Raw genomic sequence first — 19,618 nt, 5'->3', positions numbered from 1 at the left:
AAAAATTGGTATTTACAAACCTCCCAAAATCAAAGGGCTTCCTTTCAGGGAAAGATCGAAGAATGAGCTCCTTGAACATTCTGAATGATATATTGCCAGGAGCAGTCAAGCCATATGACATTACTTCTGTAGATTATTTGCATCATGATGGTTGTTCAATGAGAGCAATGATCACATTTAGAGACCAGAACCTGGCCAAGTTTATCTACAGATCAAGATATATATTCTCAAAGGCCCAGATAAAAATTCTAAGATTTTTTGAAAACAAGGCTCCACCGAATCCCCTTCTGGAAACTAAGCATGCAAACCCTAGTAAGGAGAAACAACCTCCCAGAACCTGGCCTGGTCTCCAGAAACAAGAGCCTCAAAAACTAAAAAGGAAAGATGCTCACCTGCAAGACCTGCAATCTCAAGAGAATGAAGATGAGGACCTTTTCTCCGTGGAAGAAAATGCCCTAATTAGGCAATTTTGCCATTTTCCATCTCCAATACGGACTGAAATATTGGAAAGATTAGACATGCTAAGGGTTAAGCTGGCTGGGAGAGATATAGATAAGGAAATTAATGTGGACGCCCACAATAAGGACCAGACTTCCTATAATTTGAACCCTATAGAAGAACAAAACCCAGCGGCCTGTCGGCCACGTTACCTTCAGACGGTGGCTGAGATTAACCTACCTCCAATCAAGGAAGCCCAGCACACTGAAGAGAACACTACACCACCTCCAACAAGGAGAACCATCCCTAAGGTGAACTCACCAGGCTCTTGGGACAAGCTGAGGTACCTAGACGAGGCAGAATTAGGCCATAATCAGGTACCGGAAGAATACTTACGGAAAGAGATAACACACTTCAAAGGCCCGGTGACCACTAATGTCAGTATTCAACACTTAACAGCCGAAACTATAGAACACTTGGCTAGTCTGCCATGTATGGAGAGCAATGGGCCGGCTCATAAAAGAGTAATCCCTAAAAGCACCTTGGGAAATAATTGACAAAGATCAGACCAGAGGCAAACACCAGCCGGCTCCCTATCTCCGCGGAAATCCGACATCATTAGGTATAAACAGACTCAATCCTCACTCACAAATCGAGCAAAAGCAGCTCTTTCCTTGAAAGACGCATCCAATCCATCCCAGAGCCTTAAAATTGTCTCCTGGAATGTTAACGGCTGGGCAACAAAGCAAATGGATCCTGAGGCAATAAACTTCATCTCTTCTTTTGACATTGTGTGCCTTCAAGAGACCTGGTCCCAACAAAGTATCGCTCTCCCTAATTATTGCTCCTTTAGCTCCTGTGCTCGTAAACTAACCAACAGGGGTCGCCCCCAAGTTGGCCTCGCCTGTCTTATTTCAACCAACTTATCCCTCACTATTTGCGAGGAAATTAAATCTTCCCCTTACTTTCTCACTATAAAGATCCATCTTCCAAAGACCGAAAGCCCATGGTTGATAACTACAGTATATCTGCCCCCAGTAACCAATGATTTCGACCGCAATGAAAGGTGGTCTGAACTTTCGTCTTGGCTCCATGATCTTCAAACAACTAACCCAGGACTTCCCCAAATCCTCTTAGGCGATTTTAATGCAAGAATAGGTCCCAACGACGATGATATATTATCTTCCGCAGCACTCTTGGACAATCCCCCGCAGCCCCCCTGGGGAAACAGATGCTCTCTTGATCCTATAACAAACGCGTCGGGGAGGCTGATGGCCCAATTGGCCATGGAAAACGATCTTTGCATCGCGAATGGTAACATCACTCCCGTGTCCTCGCAGCAGTTAACGTGCATCACTTCCCGGGGAACCAGTGTTGTCGACTACATTTTATTGACGCCGGAGCTATTTTCAATTTCTACAAAAATGGAAGTGGCTGAATATTTTGGTGGTGACCACCTTCCATTGACTCTATTGTTAAACCTAATAGAGCCATTTCCAGCCCCCTCAAACTATAGTTCCACGGCACAAAGCCACCCTGTATACAAAACAAAGAAATGGACAAGCCTCAGTTCCTCTCTTGCTCTGGACATACAAAAATCATTTGATATGTCTGCTGTTCCTTCTGACCCAATTCTGCCCGCCGACCAATATCGGAAATTAATTGATGCTTTCTCAACAACTTACACAACCACCACCTCGCCTATCCACCAACGCCTCTTCTCTGAATCACCTTGGTTTGACAAGGAATGTAAAGCCCTAAGAAGGCGAATTAGGAAAATGGTCAGAATCATCAAATTTTCCAACGACCCCCAAACCCGTGCAAAGCTCACAGATATTAAAAGGACATACAGAAACATGATTCATTGCAAGAAACAGCAGCACATCCTAGAGGCTTGGTCCACTCTTTGTTCGGCTGTAGAGAGGCATGACTCCCGCTCCTTCTGGCGCTTAGTTAGACCTTCGGCACCACTCAATTCAGCTACCCAGATTTCCGCTGATGAATGGATTGCCTATTATTCAACCAGTTTCGCTTCTCCAAATCTCCTTCACCCCCCGTCGGACTTCAGTTCCTGTTCTCTTAGTCCCACTTCTTCAATAAACTTTACCTCAACTCGCATCTTCAACATCATAATGTCCATGCGAAGGAATAAGGCCCCCGGCCCAGACATGGTCCCGTTGGACCTTTTCCTGACTGATCCTCTTTGGTGGAGAGAACAGCTGACTCCTGTATTCACCGCTATCTCCTCCGCCCTAGACATCCCCGACTCCTGGAGAGAAGCTATAATAGTTCCGATCTTCAAAGGCGGCCAGCCAAACATCCCTAGGAACTATCGCCCCATCAGTTTATTATCTATTCCGGGGAAAATATTTGCCGCTGTATTACTGGAAGAACTTCTTTCATGGGTCCAGGAGAGGAACATTCTACCGCTAGAACAGATTGGCTTTCGAAAGTCAGCATCAACCATGGACCACTGTCTAACTCTTTATCACCTTGCCAGTAAATACACTGCACCAAGGCAAGGCCACCTATTTGCCGCTTTCATGGACCTGGAGGCCGCCTTTGATTCCATTCCTAGGCAGAGATTATGGTCCAAACTTGCCCATCTGGGAATTGATCCGCACCTCCTCTCCCTAATTATTTCCCTTTATTCAAACACCACAGCTTGCGTCCGAAGTGGTCCCAACGGCTCCCTTACCACTCCATTCCCAACGGCCAAGGGCGTCCGACAAGGTTGTCTCTTGGCCCCTCTACTGTTTAATCTTTATCTTCATGATGCAATTTCCCCTTTGAAGCTAGCAACTAAGTATCCTCCTCACTTAGCTGGCCACCCCGTTGCTTCCCTTTTCTATGCAGATGATGCCGTCATCTTATCCAGAACAGCTGCGGACCTAGCAAATGCAGTTAATGCATTTATCGCCTATTGTAAGGCGGAAGCTCTTAATATTAATTATAAAAAATCGAAAGTCCTTCACTTCACTCGTTCCCGCAAACTCAAGCTGGAGCCGCTTAAGATCACAGGTGGCTACTTAGAAAAGGTAAAAGCCTTTAAATATCTAGGCTTAATATTCACTTATAATCTCTCCTGGACTACCCATCTACAATCTGCCTTTTTCGCCGCAACCACGACCTCCAATGCCATTGTCCGATTTTACCACCAGAAGGGCGGCAAACACCTTCCAGCAGCAATTCAAATATTTAATGCCAAAGTTGTTCCTAAATTATTATATGGCTGTGAAGTATGGACTACAGCAATATCAGGTAACTTGGATCGCCCACTTCATATGTTTCTGAGATCTCTTTCCGGTGTCCCGAGATGCGTCTCAGGTGCAGCCCTACGACTTGAGTTCGCCCAGCCCTCAATTGTAAAACGAGCATGGTGTCGAGCCATTTCCTATAGCTCCCACCTACTAGCATCGGATGCTCGAATTAGAGGTGGTTTTTCCAATCTGATCCTAAGAGATATTCATAATTCCCCTTGGAAAACTACAATTAACCTCAAACTCCGCTCTCTTTTCAATCTGAATTGCAAAACTGTTCTTAAATTAGAGTGTGTCAGTCCGGCGGCCCTACCTTCAATTAAAAAGAAGCTACAGCAACTTGACTTCTCTAACACAGCTGCCGATGCAAGAGGGCCGTGTTCAGGCCTAGCCCTAGCTATTCCTCCCCCTGAAGGAATCCCTCTATACTGCTTCACAATCTCTTCGGAGGCTAAGCGAAGGGCCTTTACATGTGCCCGTCTCAACTGTTTTCCTACAGCAGTTCTGTCGGGTCGTTATTCCAGAGTCCCCATCGCAAACAGAACATGCACCTGTAATGACACGGCTCTGGAGACTATGGAACATGTAATGCTCTTCTGTCCCAACTGGACAGATGAAAGATCTCGGTTTTTAACTCCTCTCATGAACAAGCTTCATCTCCCAATCCAGCCCTGGATAGTGTCCCTTTTTTTGCAGGACTCTGACTGTTGGATTACCGAGATGACAGCTAACTTCCTGCTCAGTGTGATGAAGAGGAAAGCGGCACTAACTTCTTTTTAACACCACAGCTGCAGTCGATACGCTGCACAATCGAATGAAGTTCCAAGTAGCTTTATTGTACAAGGACAATGGAGCTAGGACAAATCGGAGGAGCTGAAGGACCCCTTTAACGATCCTCCTCCAGCCTCAGCAGTTTTTTGTCTTTTCGTTTCTGTACTATCGGTCACTCGATGTTTTAAATCCCCTGTTGCTTCTGTTATCTCTCTTTCCCCCCCCCCTTTAAGTATTTGCCCAGGACGATATCTACCTCTACCTCCCCACCCCCATTTTATGTTGTTATTTCTATGTATATTATGCTATGGCCACACGGCTAATGCAATAAAATCTATTGAAGTGTACTCTGACGGAATCTCTTCCCACACTCCAGACATGTAAATGGTTTCTCCCCTGTGTGTGTCCGTTGATGTGATTTAAGGCTTGTATTAAAAAGGAAACTCTTTCCACACTCGATACATTCAAATGGTTTCTCCCCTGTGTGAGTCCGTTGATGTGATCTAAGGCTTCCAAGATCACTAAAACTCTTTCCACACTCCAGACATTTAAATGGTTTCTCCCCTGTGTGAGTCCGTTGATGATTTCTAAGGTGTCCACTCTGACTGAAGTCCTTTCCACACGCCATGCATTCAAATGGTTTCTCCCCTGTGTGAGTCCGTTGATGTGATCTAAGGCTTCCACGATCACTAAAACTCTTTCCACACTCCATACATTTAAATGGTTTCTCCCCTGTGTGAGTCCGTTGATGTGATCTAAGTTGTGAACTCGTAATACAGTCCTTTCCACACTCCATGCATTTAAATGGTTTCTCCCCTGTGTGAGTCCGTTGATGTCGTCTAAGGTCTCCACCCTGACTGAAGCTCTTTCCACACTCAATACATTTAAATAGTTTCTCCCCTGTGTGAGTCCGTTGATGTGATCTAAGTTGTGAACTCGTAATAAAGTCCTTTCCACACTCCATGCATTTAAATGGTTTCTCCCCTGTGTGAGTCCGTTGATGTCGTCTAAGGTCTCCACCCTGACTGAAGCTCTTTCCACACTCCATGCATTTAAATGGTTTCTCCCCTGTGTGAGTCCGTTGATGTGTCCTAAGTTTTCCATTATCACTAAAGCTCTTTCCACACTCAATACATTCATATGGTTTCTCTCCTGTGTGAGTCCGTTGATGTTCCCTAAGGTTTCCACTATAACTAAAGCTCTTTCCACACTCAATACACTTATATGGTTTCTCCTCTGTGTGAGTCCATTTGTGCAATTTAAGGTTTCCACTCTGACTGAAATTCTTCCCACACTCCCTGCACTTAAAAGATTTCCTCTCTTTGTGAGTCCTCTGGCGTGTTCTAAGTTTTGCATTGAAAGAGAAGCTCTTTCCGCACTCCATACCTTTAAATGGGTTCTTTCCTTTTTGTGTTTGTTGATGTGAACTATATGTGCTCGTTCAGTGAAGCATATTCCACATTTCACATATTTTAATGGCTATTCCTAATGAAACAAAAGGTGTCCTGTCCCCTGCAATTCTGTCTTCTCCATCCCCTTTTTCAGAGTGGGCAGAAAGGAAATCCTGTTTGGGTTTCAGGAAAAAGAACACAGAAAAAAAAGGACACATCAACCGCCATTAGCACCTTCTCTTATTTCAACCTCTCCTACATTCTCCCATGTCTTACCGATATTCCCAATTTTTAGGAAATGAAAATGGTATGATGTCAAATGGTAGTAATGCATCAACAACCTTTCATAATCCTAACTCATCTTTAACAACACAGCATGACCTTGGAATACTGTTGTCCTGTGGGAAATCCTTTGAAATCAAGTGGTTGACCCCGTTTCCACCTCAATCTCTTAATGAATCACCTGCACAGTGCCATTGGCCTCAGGAGGTCCATACGGACGATTATGTGAGACCCAGGTCTACATCTTTTCCAGGGACTGTGGTCTGGGTCAGTCAGAGAACTAGTGACAAGGCTTGGTGCTTGGGGTCAGCTGAATGGGTGCTCAGGGAACCTCCTGTTCTTGGAGATGGACCTCTGTCTACATGCCTCACATTGCATGGAGAGCAGGAGAAGCAGAAGGAAAGCAGCTGGCACATGGGAATCCCAGACAGAAACACCCACCCCCATTGCTCCTTATAATAATGATGTGCTGCCTGATCCTGTGCTTGTCTTCTGACACAGGACTATCCTAATCTGGCACTGAAAAGCAGGATATTCAAGGCAAGGAGATAACTGTAGTTAATGGTAGGTAGACATATTGGTCTGACACAGTAGAAGTAAAAAAGGTAAAAAAAATAGTCCTGAGTGCTCACTGGAAGGACAGATCGTGAAGCTGAGGCTCCAATACTTTGGCCACCTCATGAGAAGAGAAGACTCCCTGGAAAAGACCCTGATGTTGAAAAGATGGAGGGCCCAAGGAGAAGGGGACGACGGAGGACGATATGGTGGGACAGTGTTCTTGAAGCTTCCAGCATGAGTTTGACCAAACTGCGGGAGGCAGTGGAAGACAGGAGTGCCTGGCGTGCTCTGGTCCAGGGGGTCACGAAGAGGCGGACACGACTAAATGAAAAACAACAACAACAGCAGCAGCAGCACCTTAGGGACCAACTAAGTTTGTTCTAGGTATAAGCTTTTGTGTGCATGTACACTTCTTCATATAGTGGAGGGTAGTGGGAGATGGTAGTAGGAGTACACTTCTGAGAAAAACCCCAGCCCACCCTCCCACGATATACAAGGGTCTGGTGGCATCTGTGTCAGTGTATCTGAAGAAGTGTGCATGCACACCAAAGCTTATACTCAGGACAATCTTAGTTGGTCTCTAAGGTGCTACTGGACTATTTTTAAATTTTTTATTTCAACTGCGTCAGACCAACACGGCTCCCTACCTGCATCTAGATGTCATGGGGTGTTGGGGAGCAGTAGTTCCTTGGGTGGGGGACATGTCCTGCACCTCCTGGGGTCATTTTCCACCCTTGCTGCCCACCCTGCACTCAGCTCTCACCTGTGGCTTCCAGAAGCTGTCAGCATGCAACAGGGGTTCAAGCAACGGCTTCAACGGGCCGGCTAAACCAGGTGAGGAAAGCGGATGGGTCTCAAGTCCAGAAGGCAGATTCTGCCCGTGCGGAAGAGGAACATGAAGGGCAGGTGGGGCACGTCCACCTGGAGGCTTGTTATCTAGTCCCAGGGTTACTCTGACATTGAATTATATATAAATTGCAGTACTGAAATGCGCCTGCTCCCACTTCATATTCTGCTATTACTCTACTCTGTTTGTCTGTTTCTTACTTGAGTGCTGTTTTGGAATGCTAAGTCAGGGTTTTACTGTGAGTTACATTTTTGATATTTTTTGGGTCCTGTTATGCTTATCTGTCTTCAGTAATAAATTTATCAGCTGAATTACTTTTTTGCTGCCTCTGTGTTTTTTTCCTACTCTGCTAACTATACATCGATCATTATGGAGGAGCAAGATCTGCAACTTCAAGCCCTCAACAGCCTCGGCCCTGTGGACCTGAAGGAGTATCTTGACCCCCATTGTTCAGTCCAGACAGGGAGGTCCGCCTCCGAGGGTCTTCTGCTGGTTCCCTTGCTGTTAGAAGTGAAGTTCCAGGGAACCAGGCAGAGGGCCTCCTGCCCCATGGAATGCCCTCCCTTCCGAGGGCAAGGAAGTAGGCAACCATCTGACATTTAGAAGACAGCTGTATCAGGAGGTTTTTAATGTTGGATGTGTTACTGTCTTTTATATGTACTGTAGGGACGCGGGTGGCATTGTGGGTTAAACCACAGAGCCTACGACCTGCCGATTAGAAGGTCGGCAGTTCAAATCCCCGCGACGGGGTGAGCTCCCGTTGCTCAGTCCCTGCTCCTGCCAACCTAGCAGTTCAAAAGCTCATCAAAGAGCAAGTAGATAAATAGGTACGGCTCCAGCAGGAAGGTAGACGGTGTTTCCGTGTGCTGCTCTGGTTCGCCAGAAGCAGCTTAGTCATGCTGGCCACACGACCCGGAAGCTGTACACCGGCTCCCTCGGCCAATAAAGCGAGATGAGTGCTGCACCCCCAGAGTTGGCCACAACTGGACCTTCCAGTCAGGGGTCCCTTTACCTTTACCTATATGTACGGTAAGCTGCCCAGAGCGGCTGGGGGAAAATACTAATACTAGAACTTCTAGAGTGGTACCTCAGGTTACAGGCGCTTCAGGTTACAGACTCTGCTAACCCAGAAATAGTACCTTGGGTTAAGAACTTTGCTTCAGGATGAGAACAGAAATCCCGCAGCGGCAGCAGGAGGCCCCATTAGCTAAAGTGGTGCTTCAGGTTAAGAACAGTTTCAGGTTAAGAACGGACCTCCAGAACGAATTCAGTTCTTAACCTGAGGTACCACTGCACTATTATTATCATCTTGTGATTTTTTGTAGTTATTTTGGAATTCGTACTGCAATATTAGCTTACGAAATGTTATGGTTGGAGAAAATCACAGGGTTGCCGTAAACGATAATCCCACCCAGGAACACTCATTCACATACAGTCTATAAATTTGGGGATGTCACACACCTCACCTGTGCTGATACTGGCAGTCTTTGGCCTGCACAGGCACACCAGGTGTGTAGAGCCTCCAGCCCCAGGCACTGTCTATCATGAAAATGGGTCCTTTGACTGGGAAGATTCATGCAGTCACTGTCATCGGATGCTGAAGGATTGTATCTCAGCTTGTCAGTCACTCTGACATTGCCTACAAAGAGTAAGAGGAACAGAAATGCTTTTGAGGTGCAACTTCTGTATCAATCCTGAGAGCCATTCCATGGACTCTGCACCCCTGTTTCTGATGACAGGTGTACATTATCCTCACCCTCAGTGGAAAAGACAATAAAGATGGAAGCCTGAGAGAGAGGAAAAGGTTTCTGGCTGCTTCCTTGGTGGGATTGCGGAAATCAAGAGCCACTTCTGAGAAGGCCTCCCCCCTCCCCTCTTCCTCTGGGGATTTCCTCTCCTCTCCAGGGGACCAAGGAATGGACTGGGGAGAATCGCTGTGTCTGGACAGGGCAGGGGCTTATGGGGTGGGAAGAGGATGGAGATTACAGGAAGGAAGGGGTGGGGGGACTGGACCCCCACTTTCCAGGGATCCCTCTCTGGTCGCCTTGAAGGGGGGGTTGATTGCTGGGCGGGAGGGAGAAGCCAAGGCGGCCCCTCCGGAGAGTCCCCAGGGAAGCCACGAGGGAGACGCCCCCCCAGACTATCTCCCCCCCCCCAGTGCTGCCCTTCCCTGCCCCGGGAATGCTCCCCCCTACTTCCCCGACCCCCTTCCTCTCTCCCGGGGTCTCCCCTGCACCCAGAGGCCCCCTTGGCTCACCCTATCGCCCCCCAAGACGAGCCGTGGAGGGACAGGGGGGTCTCTATCCAGGCGCCTCCCGCACCCCTTAACCCTTTCCTGGCCCGCTTCTCCGCGCCCCAGGGAGTCCTCGTGGGTGGGCGCCCCATCTCCGCCCCTTCGCAGCAGGCGTGCCGGGATCCAGGCCCCACGGAAGGCGCTTTGGGGAGCTGGCGGGGTCTCTGGGTCCTTTTCTCCCCCTCCTACCCCCGCGACCCCTTTACCTCTTTGTCCTCGCTCCGATTCTCCTTTCCTTTCCTGCAACATCCACGTTGGGCGGGGATCCTCCTCTTCCCATCCTCCTCCCCTTTCCGAAAGCGCCCCCCCTAGATCTACGGGGCAGAGCGGCAATCCGGAGTGGAAGCTCCACTTGCGGGAGAAGCAGGCAGGTTGGGAGGGGGCTCACCCCCTCATTTCCGGAGCGAAGCCGGATTGGAGGAGGAGGAGCAGCAATGTATTGGGGGCGGGATCTGGGATTGTGTGGACGGGATGAGAGAAGGATGTGCCGGGAGGGGAGGGAAAGTGTTGAGCGGGTGGGGGGGAAGGAGGAGAGGAAATCCCCCGCCCGGTCTTCCTTCTGGGATCAGGGGAGGGGGGAGGGGCTGATCCCGACAATCCAACAGCGAAGTCACAAAATGAGTTCTGCATGGAAATCAGATCAGACTCCGAGTTCGTGTTTGGGCAACGTTACAAGTCTGTCCGTCGGGATGCCTGGCGATTCCTGCTCCCTGCCTTTTCCTGGCCAGCCTGAGAGATCACTGGAAAGGGCGGATTTCTTGACTCCAGAATCCATCACCGCAGACCCGTTTCATTCAGGCCTAGAGACCTGCTCTTTGGACAAGTCTGCTTGGATCATGTGGATCATCAATGGATCATATCTGGATCATCACTGATGGGGGGGGGCTCAGGAAGAATCTCCTGCCACGTGACTGGGGGCGTCTGGAGGCTGACGGGGGTCAGACAGGGCTGCTGTTTTGCTCTTCTTACTATTTCAGCTCAGGTTTTCCTGGCAGAAGTTCTATTTCATCCAGAAATGGGTGGATTCATTGAGGAAACGGGGCTACGTTGAAAAGAGGCAAATGTGTCTACTTTGTAACCATCCAGGGAGTTGTGTTGCAAAGGCCATTTGCAGAAAGGTTTTGATAAGGAAAATTCTGGGTTGAGAGTCTACTCAACAGCTCAGCTCATCAGGGTCCAAGTCCCCTGCGGGTCCGTGCGGTCAGTAAACGAAGGAAATTCCAGCCAAGCAATTTGGAGCAAAACAGCAGTCAGTAGACTGAGATTCTTTAGTGTTGTGCAACAGGTTCAACAACAGCAAGTGATCCCAGAGCAGGGGGCGACATTGACATTTAAAACTTTCCCACCATATCGGGGAATTGAGTTCTCACAGCATCATCAATATATCTTTTTGCAGGGCCTACAAGACGGAGCTGTTCTGCCTGGCCTTTCGCCAATGCACAGTCCGACCCCCCCTCTCCTTCAGTAATCTTCATAGAACCCTAACCCGATGGTTGCCATTAATTTGATTCTGAATTGATTCTAGAATGTATTTAAATTAATTGACTGTGCAATTTTCTGTACACTGGGCTATTTTTACCTGTTGTTAGCCGCTCTGAGCCCGGCTTTGGCCAGGGAGGGTGGGATGCAAATTATTATTATTATTATTATTATTATTATTATTATTATTACAGTGGGATGAAGATCATATGAACTTAAGGCATTTGCAAACAACCTGGTAATAATGGTAGAAGCCCACTGGAAAGTATACCAACGGTGTTCAACAAGATTAATCAATTTGGCCAAGTCGCAGGTGTTAAATTGAATAAAAATTGAAATAAATTGTTGGTAAAAATATGAGACAACAGAAGAAAAATGAGTAGAGACAGATAGCAGAGCTGGGGATAGAAAAGATGGTGAAATTTTTTGGAGTGTGGCAGACAACAAAAAATATAAACATTTTAAAAGATCATTATTGGTAATGAAAAATTCTGGGGTGACAGACGACTCAACAGCCAAGCTCGTCGGGGTGCTGCTCCCCTGCGGGTCCATGTGGTCAGTAAAAGAAGGAAGCTCCAGCAAAACAGCGGTCAGTAGACCATGATCCTTATTGTTATGCAACAGGTCCCCACAGGAGTAAGAACCCCGAGTAAGGGGTGACCCCCCTCTTTTAAAACTTCCCTCTTTCCCCCAGAATACACTTGGAGCAGCATCACTGAGACATCATCACTACATCACTAGCATGTCACAAAGGGGGAGGGGTCTACAAGGGTGACACAAGTCCAACATTAGGTCTCTTTATCAGACACCTTCCCCAACACCTCTTAACTCCCCATCACCGGAAGAACAATAAAACTCTTGACATCTCCTTGCCCTCAGGACTGGTCTGGAGATGGGCTTTCAGAACACCTGACTTGCTCAACTACCTCTGCGGATGTCTCTTGCTGCCCCCCTGGTCACTCCCTGGGTGGGGGGCCGTGTCTGTGCTCTTACGCTTGGGGGATTATGCCGGGATGCCCTGTTCCTGCTGCCTGTTAGAATTCCTGCTCTGTGATTGCAGTCATGGGATTGTTGTCTTTCACATGACGGTGTATGTTTTGACTCCACCAAGTGGGAAGTGACGGAGACAGGATGTTGGTGTTCCTGTGTTCCGTGAAGTGAGACTATTGTCCTTTGTTCTCTCTCTTTGCTGTCTGATGCTAGAGAGAGAGGGAGCCATGTTGCAGTGCTCCGTGTGTGTTTATATGTAAATAAAGTAGATTAGCCAAAATGCTGAGTTGCTGAGCTCTGTTACGCAAACTGCAAACACTCTGCAGATCCCTAAGTGTGCCGATGTCTGTTGGCATCAGTCGCTGTGAAGCTTTTGAAGCTCCCAAACGAATGACCAGGAGGGAGAGAACATGCCAGTCGGGCATGTGTCTCTACCAGGATCCTACTCGAGTGTAGGACGAGCGCTTGACACTGCCGATCTGATTTTCTGCTTCTTGGTTCACAGAGGGAGGTGGAGCCCAAATTCCCCTTTCTTTAAGGATCAAAATGGCATTGGAATGAGGAGAGTCAGTTAAAGTATGGATTTTCTACAAATTTATAAAGCTAGGTATCTTCCCTGAGCTGTCAAGTCAAAAGGATATATTCAGGCATAATATTTGCAACATTGTCATCATGGCTTTCCCAGTAGCCAAGGCCATGTTAAAAACTAGGCTGTGGGACATAGATCTCCAGGAACTAATCTCAGCTGCGGAAAAACATGGTCCCCTCTTTATTTTCGACTCTCTAGGGTGCAGGAATTTAACCTTAATTATTTACAATTTTTGTTTAACCCGCAAGAAAAAAGGGCTTTTTCTCTGCCTAGGTTCAAGTCTAATCCTTCTAACCTCCTTTGGGGCAGGTTTGTGGGTTTGGCAGAAGGAGACAGGATCTGCCCATGCGATGCCCACCTGGTGGAAACTCTAGCTCACATGGCCCTTAAATGTAAAATCTATGATGATCTCCGCCAACAATTTTTAGACCACCTATGCATTCCAACCTGGAAACCAGAGAAGGAGGTTGTACACTTCTTATTCCAGGGGAGAGACCAGGAGCTCCCCAAGACAGTAGCTAAGTTCCTCTATTTGATTTTTTGTCACCGAAGTAGGCTACAGGATCCTGCCCTTGCTGGAGAGATGAAATAGATTGCTTGCCTCTTCTTCCCTTTGGCAAATGACTGTACTGTTGAAATGGCGACGAGATTGCACTGGCCTACTTATTCTGAATGTTTGTAAGTGATGCCAATAAAGGTTTGATGATTTGTAACATTGCAACAACTTTAAAGATGTGGGTCCCACTTGTCATTTCCATAACAGTGCAAAAAACCACAGTCACATGCAGACGCACCGTCTTGCATGCTTGAGTAGAGCAACTCCAGGCCATGAGCCAAGTAGCAGCAGAGTAGGGGCCACGTGCAGAGCAAGTCCCACACTGAGGTCAAAAACACACACAGAGGCAGCAGGACTTCTTCAGTAATAGTTTACTGAGCTTTCAAAGCATACATTCTCACTGGGTCCCCAGTGAGGCACAAAACTTTGCTCATGAGAGTGAATCAGTTTCAGCAGTAAAAAAATACAGCACACAGGATATCTAAGTCAGGCAGACACACCGGCAGAAGGGAGCAAGGGAGGAAAGAGGCAGGAAGGCCACAGGGCAATGTGTTTTGTCAGGGAATGGTCTGAAGCTGAATATTCTCCTTTTCCCCACTCCTCCTCCTTTTTTTAATCTCAAACCCAAAAAGAAACAAAGTACAAGCATCAAATTCAAAATCCATATTCGTATTTTAACATAAGCTTATTACATGGGTAAAGGAAAAGGGACCCCTGACCATTAGGTCCAGTCATGGCCGACTCTGGGGTTGCGGCGCTCATCTCACTTTATTGGCCGAGGGAGCCGGCGTATAGCTTCCGGGTCATGTGGCCAGCATGACTAAGCCGCTTCTGGTGAACCAGAGCAGCACACGGAAACGCCGTTTACCTTCCCGCTGGAGTGGTACCTATTTATCTACTTGCACTTTGACGTGCTTTCGAACTGCTAGGTTGGCAGGAGCAGGGACCGAGAAACGGGAGCTCATCCCGTTGCGGGGATTCGAACCACCGACCTTCTGATCGGGAAGTCCTACGCTCTGTGGTTTAACCCACGGCGCCACCCGCGTCCCTAAACCTATTACATAGATTACCTAAATTAAAATATACATAATCACTCTAGGCTTCCTTTTGCTATATGTAAATGAAACACAATTTAAAAAATTATATTATAAATAATATTATAGATTCCCACAGGCCCCCCACTCCCCTTCACCCATGTGTGATCTCAGTATTTTACTTCTTCCATCTTGTGGTGTTGTTATAGTTTAATAATTATTCAATTAATTCTATTGCTCTTTTCTTGCTTACCCCTGCATGTTTTACCCATTATCTATTCCTATTTCAATTCCGGAACAATGTTTTTTCATGTATTCCTTCACACCATCCCACTCCTTGATTATTCTCTGATTTGAGTGGCCTCTAATAAGTGCCGTCAATTTTCCCATTTCTACAAACTCGCAGTTTGTTTTGCCATTCTAATAATGATGAGTTTTCTCCCCCTTCCAATTCTTTGCGATCAGTATTCTGGCCGCTGCAGTTGCCTAAAGGAATACATTTTTCTTCTCTCTGGGGATGTCATTAGATATTAGGCCTAACGAAAAGCCTCTGGTAAACGAAATCTTAAATCATTTTCTCCATTTCTCAAAGCAATCAACTTTGCCTATTATCGTTAGCATTTGAAAAAGAAACATTAACTTTGGCAGGATATTCATTTTAATCACTGAAATTCACCTCCTTATTGATAACTTTAACCTTTACCAAATCTCTAATTGATTTTTAACTTCTTTCCAGGTCTTATTATAATTATCTTCAAACAAATTGATATTTTTCATTGCTCCAAATTCTTTTTGCTCTGTTCGTCCATATTCTTAACCACCACCTTAGTTTTTTCTTTCTTTATCCTAAATCCTGCCACCTTGCCAAATTCCTCCATCTTTCTCAGCAACTTGCTTATACTTCCTGTTGGTTCTTCTACCATTACAATCATATCATCGGCAAATGCTCTTATTCTATATTCAACTCTTCCTAGTGTTATACCTCTAATCTCCTCCTCTGACCTGATAACTTGATTTAGTACCTCCAATATTAAAATAAATAACAAGGGAGATAGGGGACACCCTTGTCTTGTCCCCCTTTCTATTTTAAAGTATTCAGTCATCTCCCCATTCATTATTAAATTTACCTTTTGGTCTTGATAAATTGCTCTTAATCCAGTTGATATCCTTGTTCCCAATTCCATCTTTTCAATTATCTTCTCCACAAACCTCCAGGATACCTTATCGAAGGCTTTCTCAGCACCCACAAAAACAGATGCAGCCTTCTTCCCTGGGTTCCAGTCAAGATATTCAATAGCATCAATCACAAGTCTCACATTATTGCTCATCTTCCTTCCCGGTAAGAATCCTGTCTGATCTTGGCGAATGACTTCGTTCAACACTGTTCTTAATCTCTGGGCCAATATGTCCGCATATATCTTGTAGTCATTATTAAGTAAAGATATTGGTCTATCATTATTTATATTCTCTTTGTTCTTGTCTTGTTTAGGGTTTACTGTTATATGTGCTAATTGCCATGACTCCGGGATTCTTCCTTCCGCCATTATTTTATTTATGAGTACTTTCAGCGGAGTAGCCACTACTTCCTCCATTTTTTTAAAATGCAAGGCAGTAAGGGCATCCGGGCCCAGCGACTTCCCCAACTTCGCTTTGGAAATAGCCTCCTGTACTTCCATCATAGAAACTGGGGCATTTAGATATGCATTTTTTTCTATTCCCACTCTGGGTAAGTCTTTCCCCTGCAGATAATTTTTTATATCTTCTTCTGTTTCCTTGCCTATATTACATAAATTTTTGAAGTGGTTGATAAAACACTTATTTCTTCTCGTTTTCTCGCCGTCTTTGATTTTATCTATTAATCTCTCTGTCTCTTCTTCAGTTGCCATGGCAGTATTTTGCTGGGCCTATTTGCAAATTCAAAGGATCTCTGTTTCATCCATCTTATGTTATTTTGGATTTCAATGCTTAACAACTACGAGAATTGTGTTTGTAATAACTTGATTTTTGGTGCTACCTTTTTATTTTTTGGTTCCTTCACTAGTATTTTTTCATTGCTCGCTATTTCTTCTCTTAACTGCTCTAAGTTCCTCTCATAAGCTCTCTTTTCCCCTGCATTTTGCTGGATATAGAAGCCTCTAAGAAATGCTTTACTGGCATCCCAAATTATTCTTATATCAGTGTCTTGTGATTTATTGATTTCAAAGAATTATTTCAACAATTCTTGTGCTTTAATCACCAGATTTTCATCGTTTAATAAATTCTCATTTAATCGCCATCTTTTTTTACCCTTTTGTTTATTTTCTAATTCTAATATCACTGGATTATGATCTGTTATTGTATTTGGGTGAATCTCTGTTTTTTTAAATTTCTATTATTAAATTATTTGAGATCTAGATTGCATAAATTCTCCCTGACGATTGTTAGGCTTCTGAAAAGAGTGTGAACTGTTTCTCCAGTCGATTTTTGTCTCTCCATGCATCCCTTAGGTTTAAGCTGTCCACCATTTGAAAAAATGTATGTGGTGGTCTCCCTTTTCTAGATACTGTCCCTTTCTGTCCTGTCCATTTCTAATGAAGGGACTCCGTTGAGGTCCCTCACCTTAAGGGGGGAATCCATTCTCAGGCCGATCATCTTTCCTCAGAAGAGGAGCTGGAGGGGGGAAAGTCATCCCCTTCGTTTCCAGTGGTCTCAGAAGGAGGGAGAGACACAGTCACGGAGCAGATTAGAGGGGAATTACCCAGCTACGAGAAAATGACAAGAGAAACAGACTCAGCTGGCCCTGAAGCAGGAAGACAGATTTCCTCTGAGTTCATTGCCGTGAAGAAGAGTGAACTCTGAGAGGAACACGTCCCTCACTCCATACATATAAATGGGTTCTCCCCTTTGAAGGTCCCTTCATGTTTCTTAAACATTACATTATAGCTAAAGCACTTTCTGCAATCCTTCCATTTAAAGTTATTGATGGTATGTAGGGTGTCAACTGGTAAAGTTCTTCCTGGCCACGAGTCTGTTGATGTAGGACTTCCACAAGGACTGAGCCTCAATATACTTTCCTGACGTTTATGTGGTTTGTCTTTTGTGTGAGTTTGTTGATGTACATCAAGGGTTCCACTCCGACTGAAGCTCCTTCCACATGCCATACATTTAAATGGTTTCTTCCCTGTGTGTCTGCTGATGTTTTCTAAGATTTCCACTTTGACTGAAGCTTTTTCCGCACTTCATGCATTTAAACGGTTTCTCCCCTGTGTGAGTCCGCTGGTGTAATTTAAGGTCTCCATTCTGAGTGAAGCTCTTTCTGCACTCAATGCATTTAAATGGTTTCCCCCCTGTGTGAGTCCGTTGATGTCTTCTAAGCATTGCATTGAAACTGAAGCACTTCCCACACTCCACACATTTATATGGTTTCTCCCCTGTGTGAGTCCGTTGATGTATATTGAGGTGTCCACTCTGACTGAAGCTCTTTCCACACTCCATACATTTATATGGTTTCTCTCCTGTGTGTGTCCATTGATGTGTTTTAAGGTCTCCATTCTGACTGAAGCTCTTTCTGCACTCAATACATTTAAATGGTTTCCCCCCTGCCTGTGTGAGTCAATTGATGTCTTCTAAGGCCTGAACCGTAACTGAAGCTCTTTCCGCATTCCAAGCATTTAAATGGTTTCTCCCCTGTGTGAGTCCGTTGATGTGTTCTAAGGTATCCATTTCGACTGAAGCTCTTTCCACACTCAATGCATTTAAATGGTTTTCCCCCTGTGTGAGTCTGTTGATGTATTCTAAGGGTTCCAAGCCGACTGAAGCTCTTTCCACACTCCATACATCCATATGGTTTCTCCTCTGTGTGTGTCTGTTGATGTGATCTAAGTCCTGCATCGTAACTGAAGCTTCTTCCACATTCCATACATTTATATGGTTTCTCCCCTGTGTGAATCCGTTGATGTTTTTTAAGGTCTGCATTCTGACTGAAGCTCTTTCCGCACTCAATACATTTAAATGGTTTTTCCCCTGTGTGAGTCCGTTGATGTATTCTAAGGGCTCCATTTTCACTAAAGCTCTTTCCGCACTCCATGCATTGAAATGGTTTCTCCCCTGTGTGAGTCCGTTGATGCATATTGCAGTGCCCACTCTGACTGAAGCTCTTGCCACACTCCATACATTTATATGGTTTTTCACCAGTGTGAGTTCGCTGGTGTAATTTAAGTTCTCCATTCCGACTGAAGCTCTTCCCACACTCCCTGCATTCATATGGTTTCTCCCCTGTCTGAGTCTGGTGATGTCTATTGAGGTGTCCACTCTTACTGAAGCTCTTTCCACACTCCATACATTTATATGGTTTTTCACCCGTGTGAGTCCGTTGATGTGAACTTAAGTGTCCACTCTTACTGAAGCTCTTTCCGCACTCCCTGCATTTAAAAGGTTTTTCACCCGTGTGAATCCGTAGATGTGCACTTAAGTGTCCACTCTGACGGAAGCTTTTCCCGCACTCCATGCATTTAAATGGTTTTTCCCCTGTGTGAGTCCGCTGGTGTATACTGAGGAGTCCTCTTAGACTAAAGTTCTTCCCACACTCCCTGCATTGGAATCCTTTCTTGTCCATGTGAGTCCGCTGATGCGTTCTAAGTTTTCTACTATCAGTGAAACTTTTCCCACTCTCCATACCTTTAAATGTTTTCTCCCCTCTTGGAGTCATTGATGTGAGCTATGTGTGCTCATTCAATGAAGCATATCCCACATTTCACACATTTTAATTTCTATTCCTAATGAAATGAAAGGTGCCCCATCCCCTGGAATTCTGAATGTCTTCTCCATCACCTTCTTCAGAGTGGGAGGAAAGGAAATCCTGTTTGGGTTACAAGAAAGAGAACAAAGGGAAAGAGAACACATCAAGCGCCATTAGCCCCTTCTCTTATTTCAACATCTCCTACATTCTCCCATGTCCTACCCATGTTCCCAATTTTTTGGAAATGAAAAAGCAATGTCATCAAATGATAGTAATGCATCACCACCTTTCATAATCCTCAATCATCGTTAATAAAGCAGCATGATCTTGGAATACAGCCTTTTCAAATCAATTGTTTCCTCACAGAAAAGGCAGCTGCTCTCTGTCCAAGAAACAGTCCTCTCTTTCTCCGC

At 45.5% G+C, this 19,618-nt stretch overlaps 2 protein-coding genes across 13 annotated transcripts in view; one reads left to right on the top strand and one right to left on the bottom strand.

The window, feature by feature from the left end:
* LOC128422442 (zinc finger protein 665-like) overlaps window positions 1-19,618 on the top strand; it is a 352,200-nt gene that overhangs the window by 103,796 nt on the left and 228,786 nt on the right. The window lies entirely within an intron of this gene.
* The window catches only part of LOC128422457 (zinc finger protein 135-like), a 135,779-nt gene continuing 133,750 nt past the window's right edge, over window positions 17,590-19,618 (bottom strand). For all 9 annotated transcript variants that reach the window (XM_053406509.1, XM_053406506.1, XM_053406514.1 and 6 more), the window contains one exon: window positions 17,590-19,325. In XM_053406509.1, coding sequence (XP_053262484.1) covers window positions 18,051-19,175 — 1,125 coding nt within the window. In that variant the 5' untranslated portion in view covers window positions 19,176-19,325 and the 3' untranslated portion in view covers window positions 17,590-18,050. The remainder of the gene's footprint in view (window positions 19,326-19,618) is intronic.

This window comes from Podarcis raffonei, chromosome 10 (genome assembly GCF_027172205.1).
Source record: "Podarcis raffonei isolate rPodRaf1 chromosome 10, rPodRaf1.pri, whole genome shotgun sequence".
Taxonomy (NCBI): Eukaryota; Metazoa; Chordata; class Lepidosauria; order Squamata; family Lacertidae; genus Podarcis; species Podarcis raffonei.
Note: the sequence above shows the minus strand (reverse complement) of the source record. Positions and strands in the feature narration are given on the sequence as shown.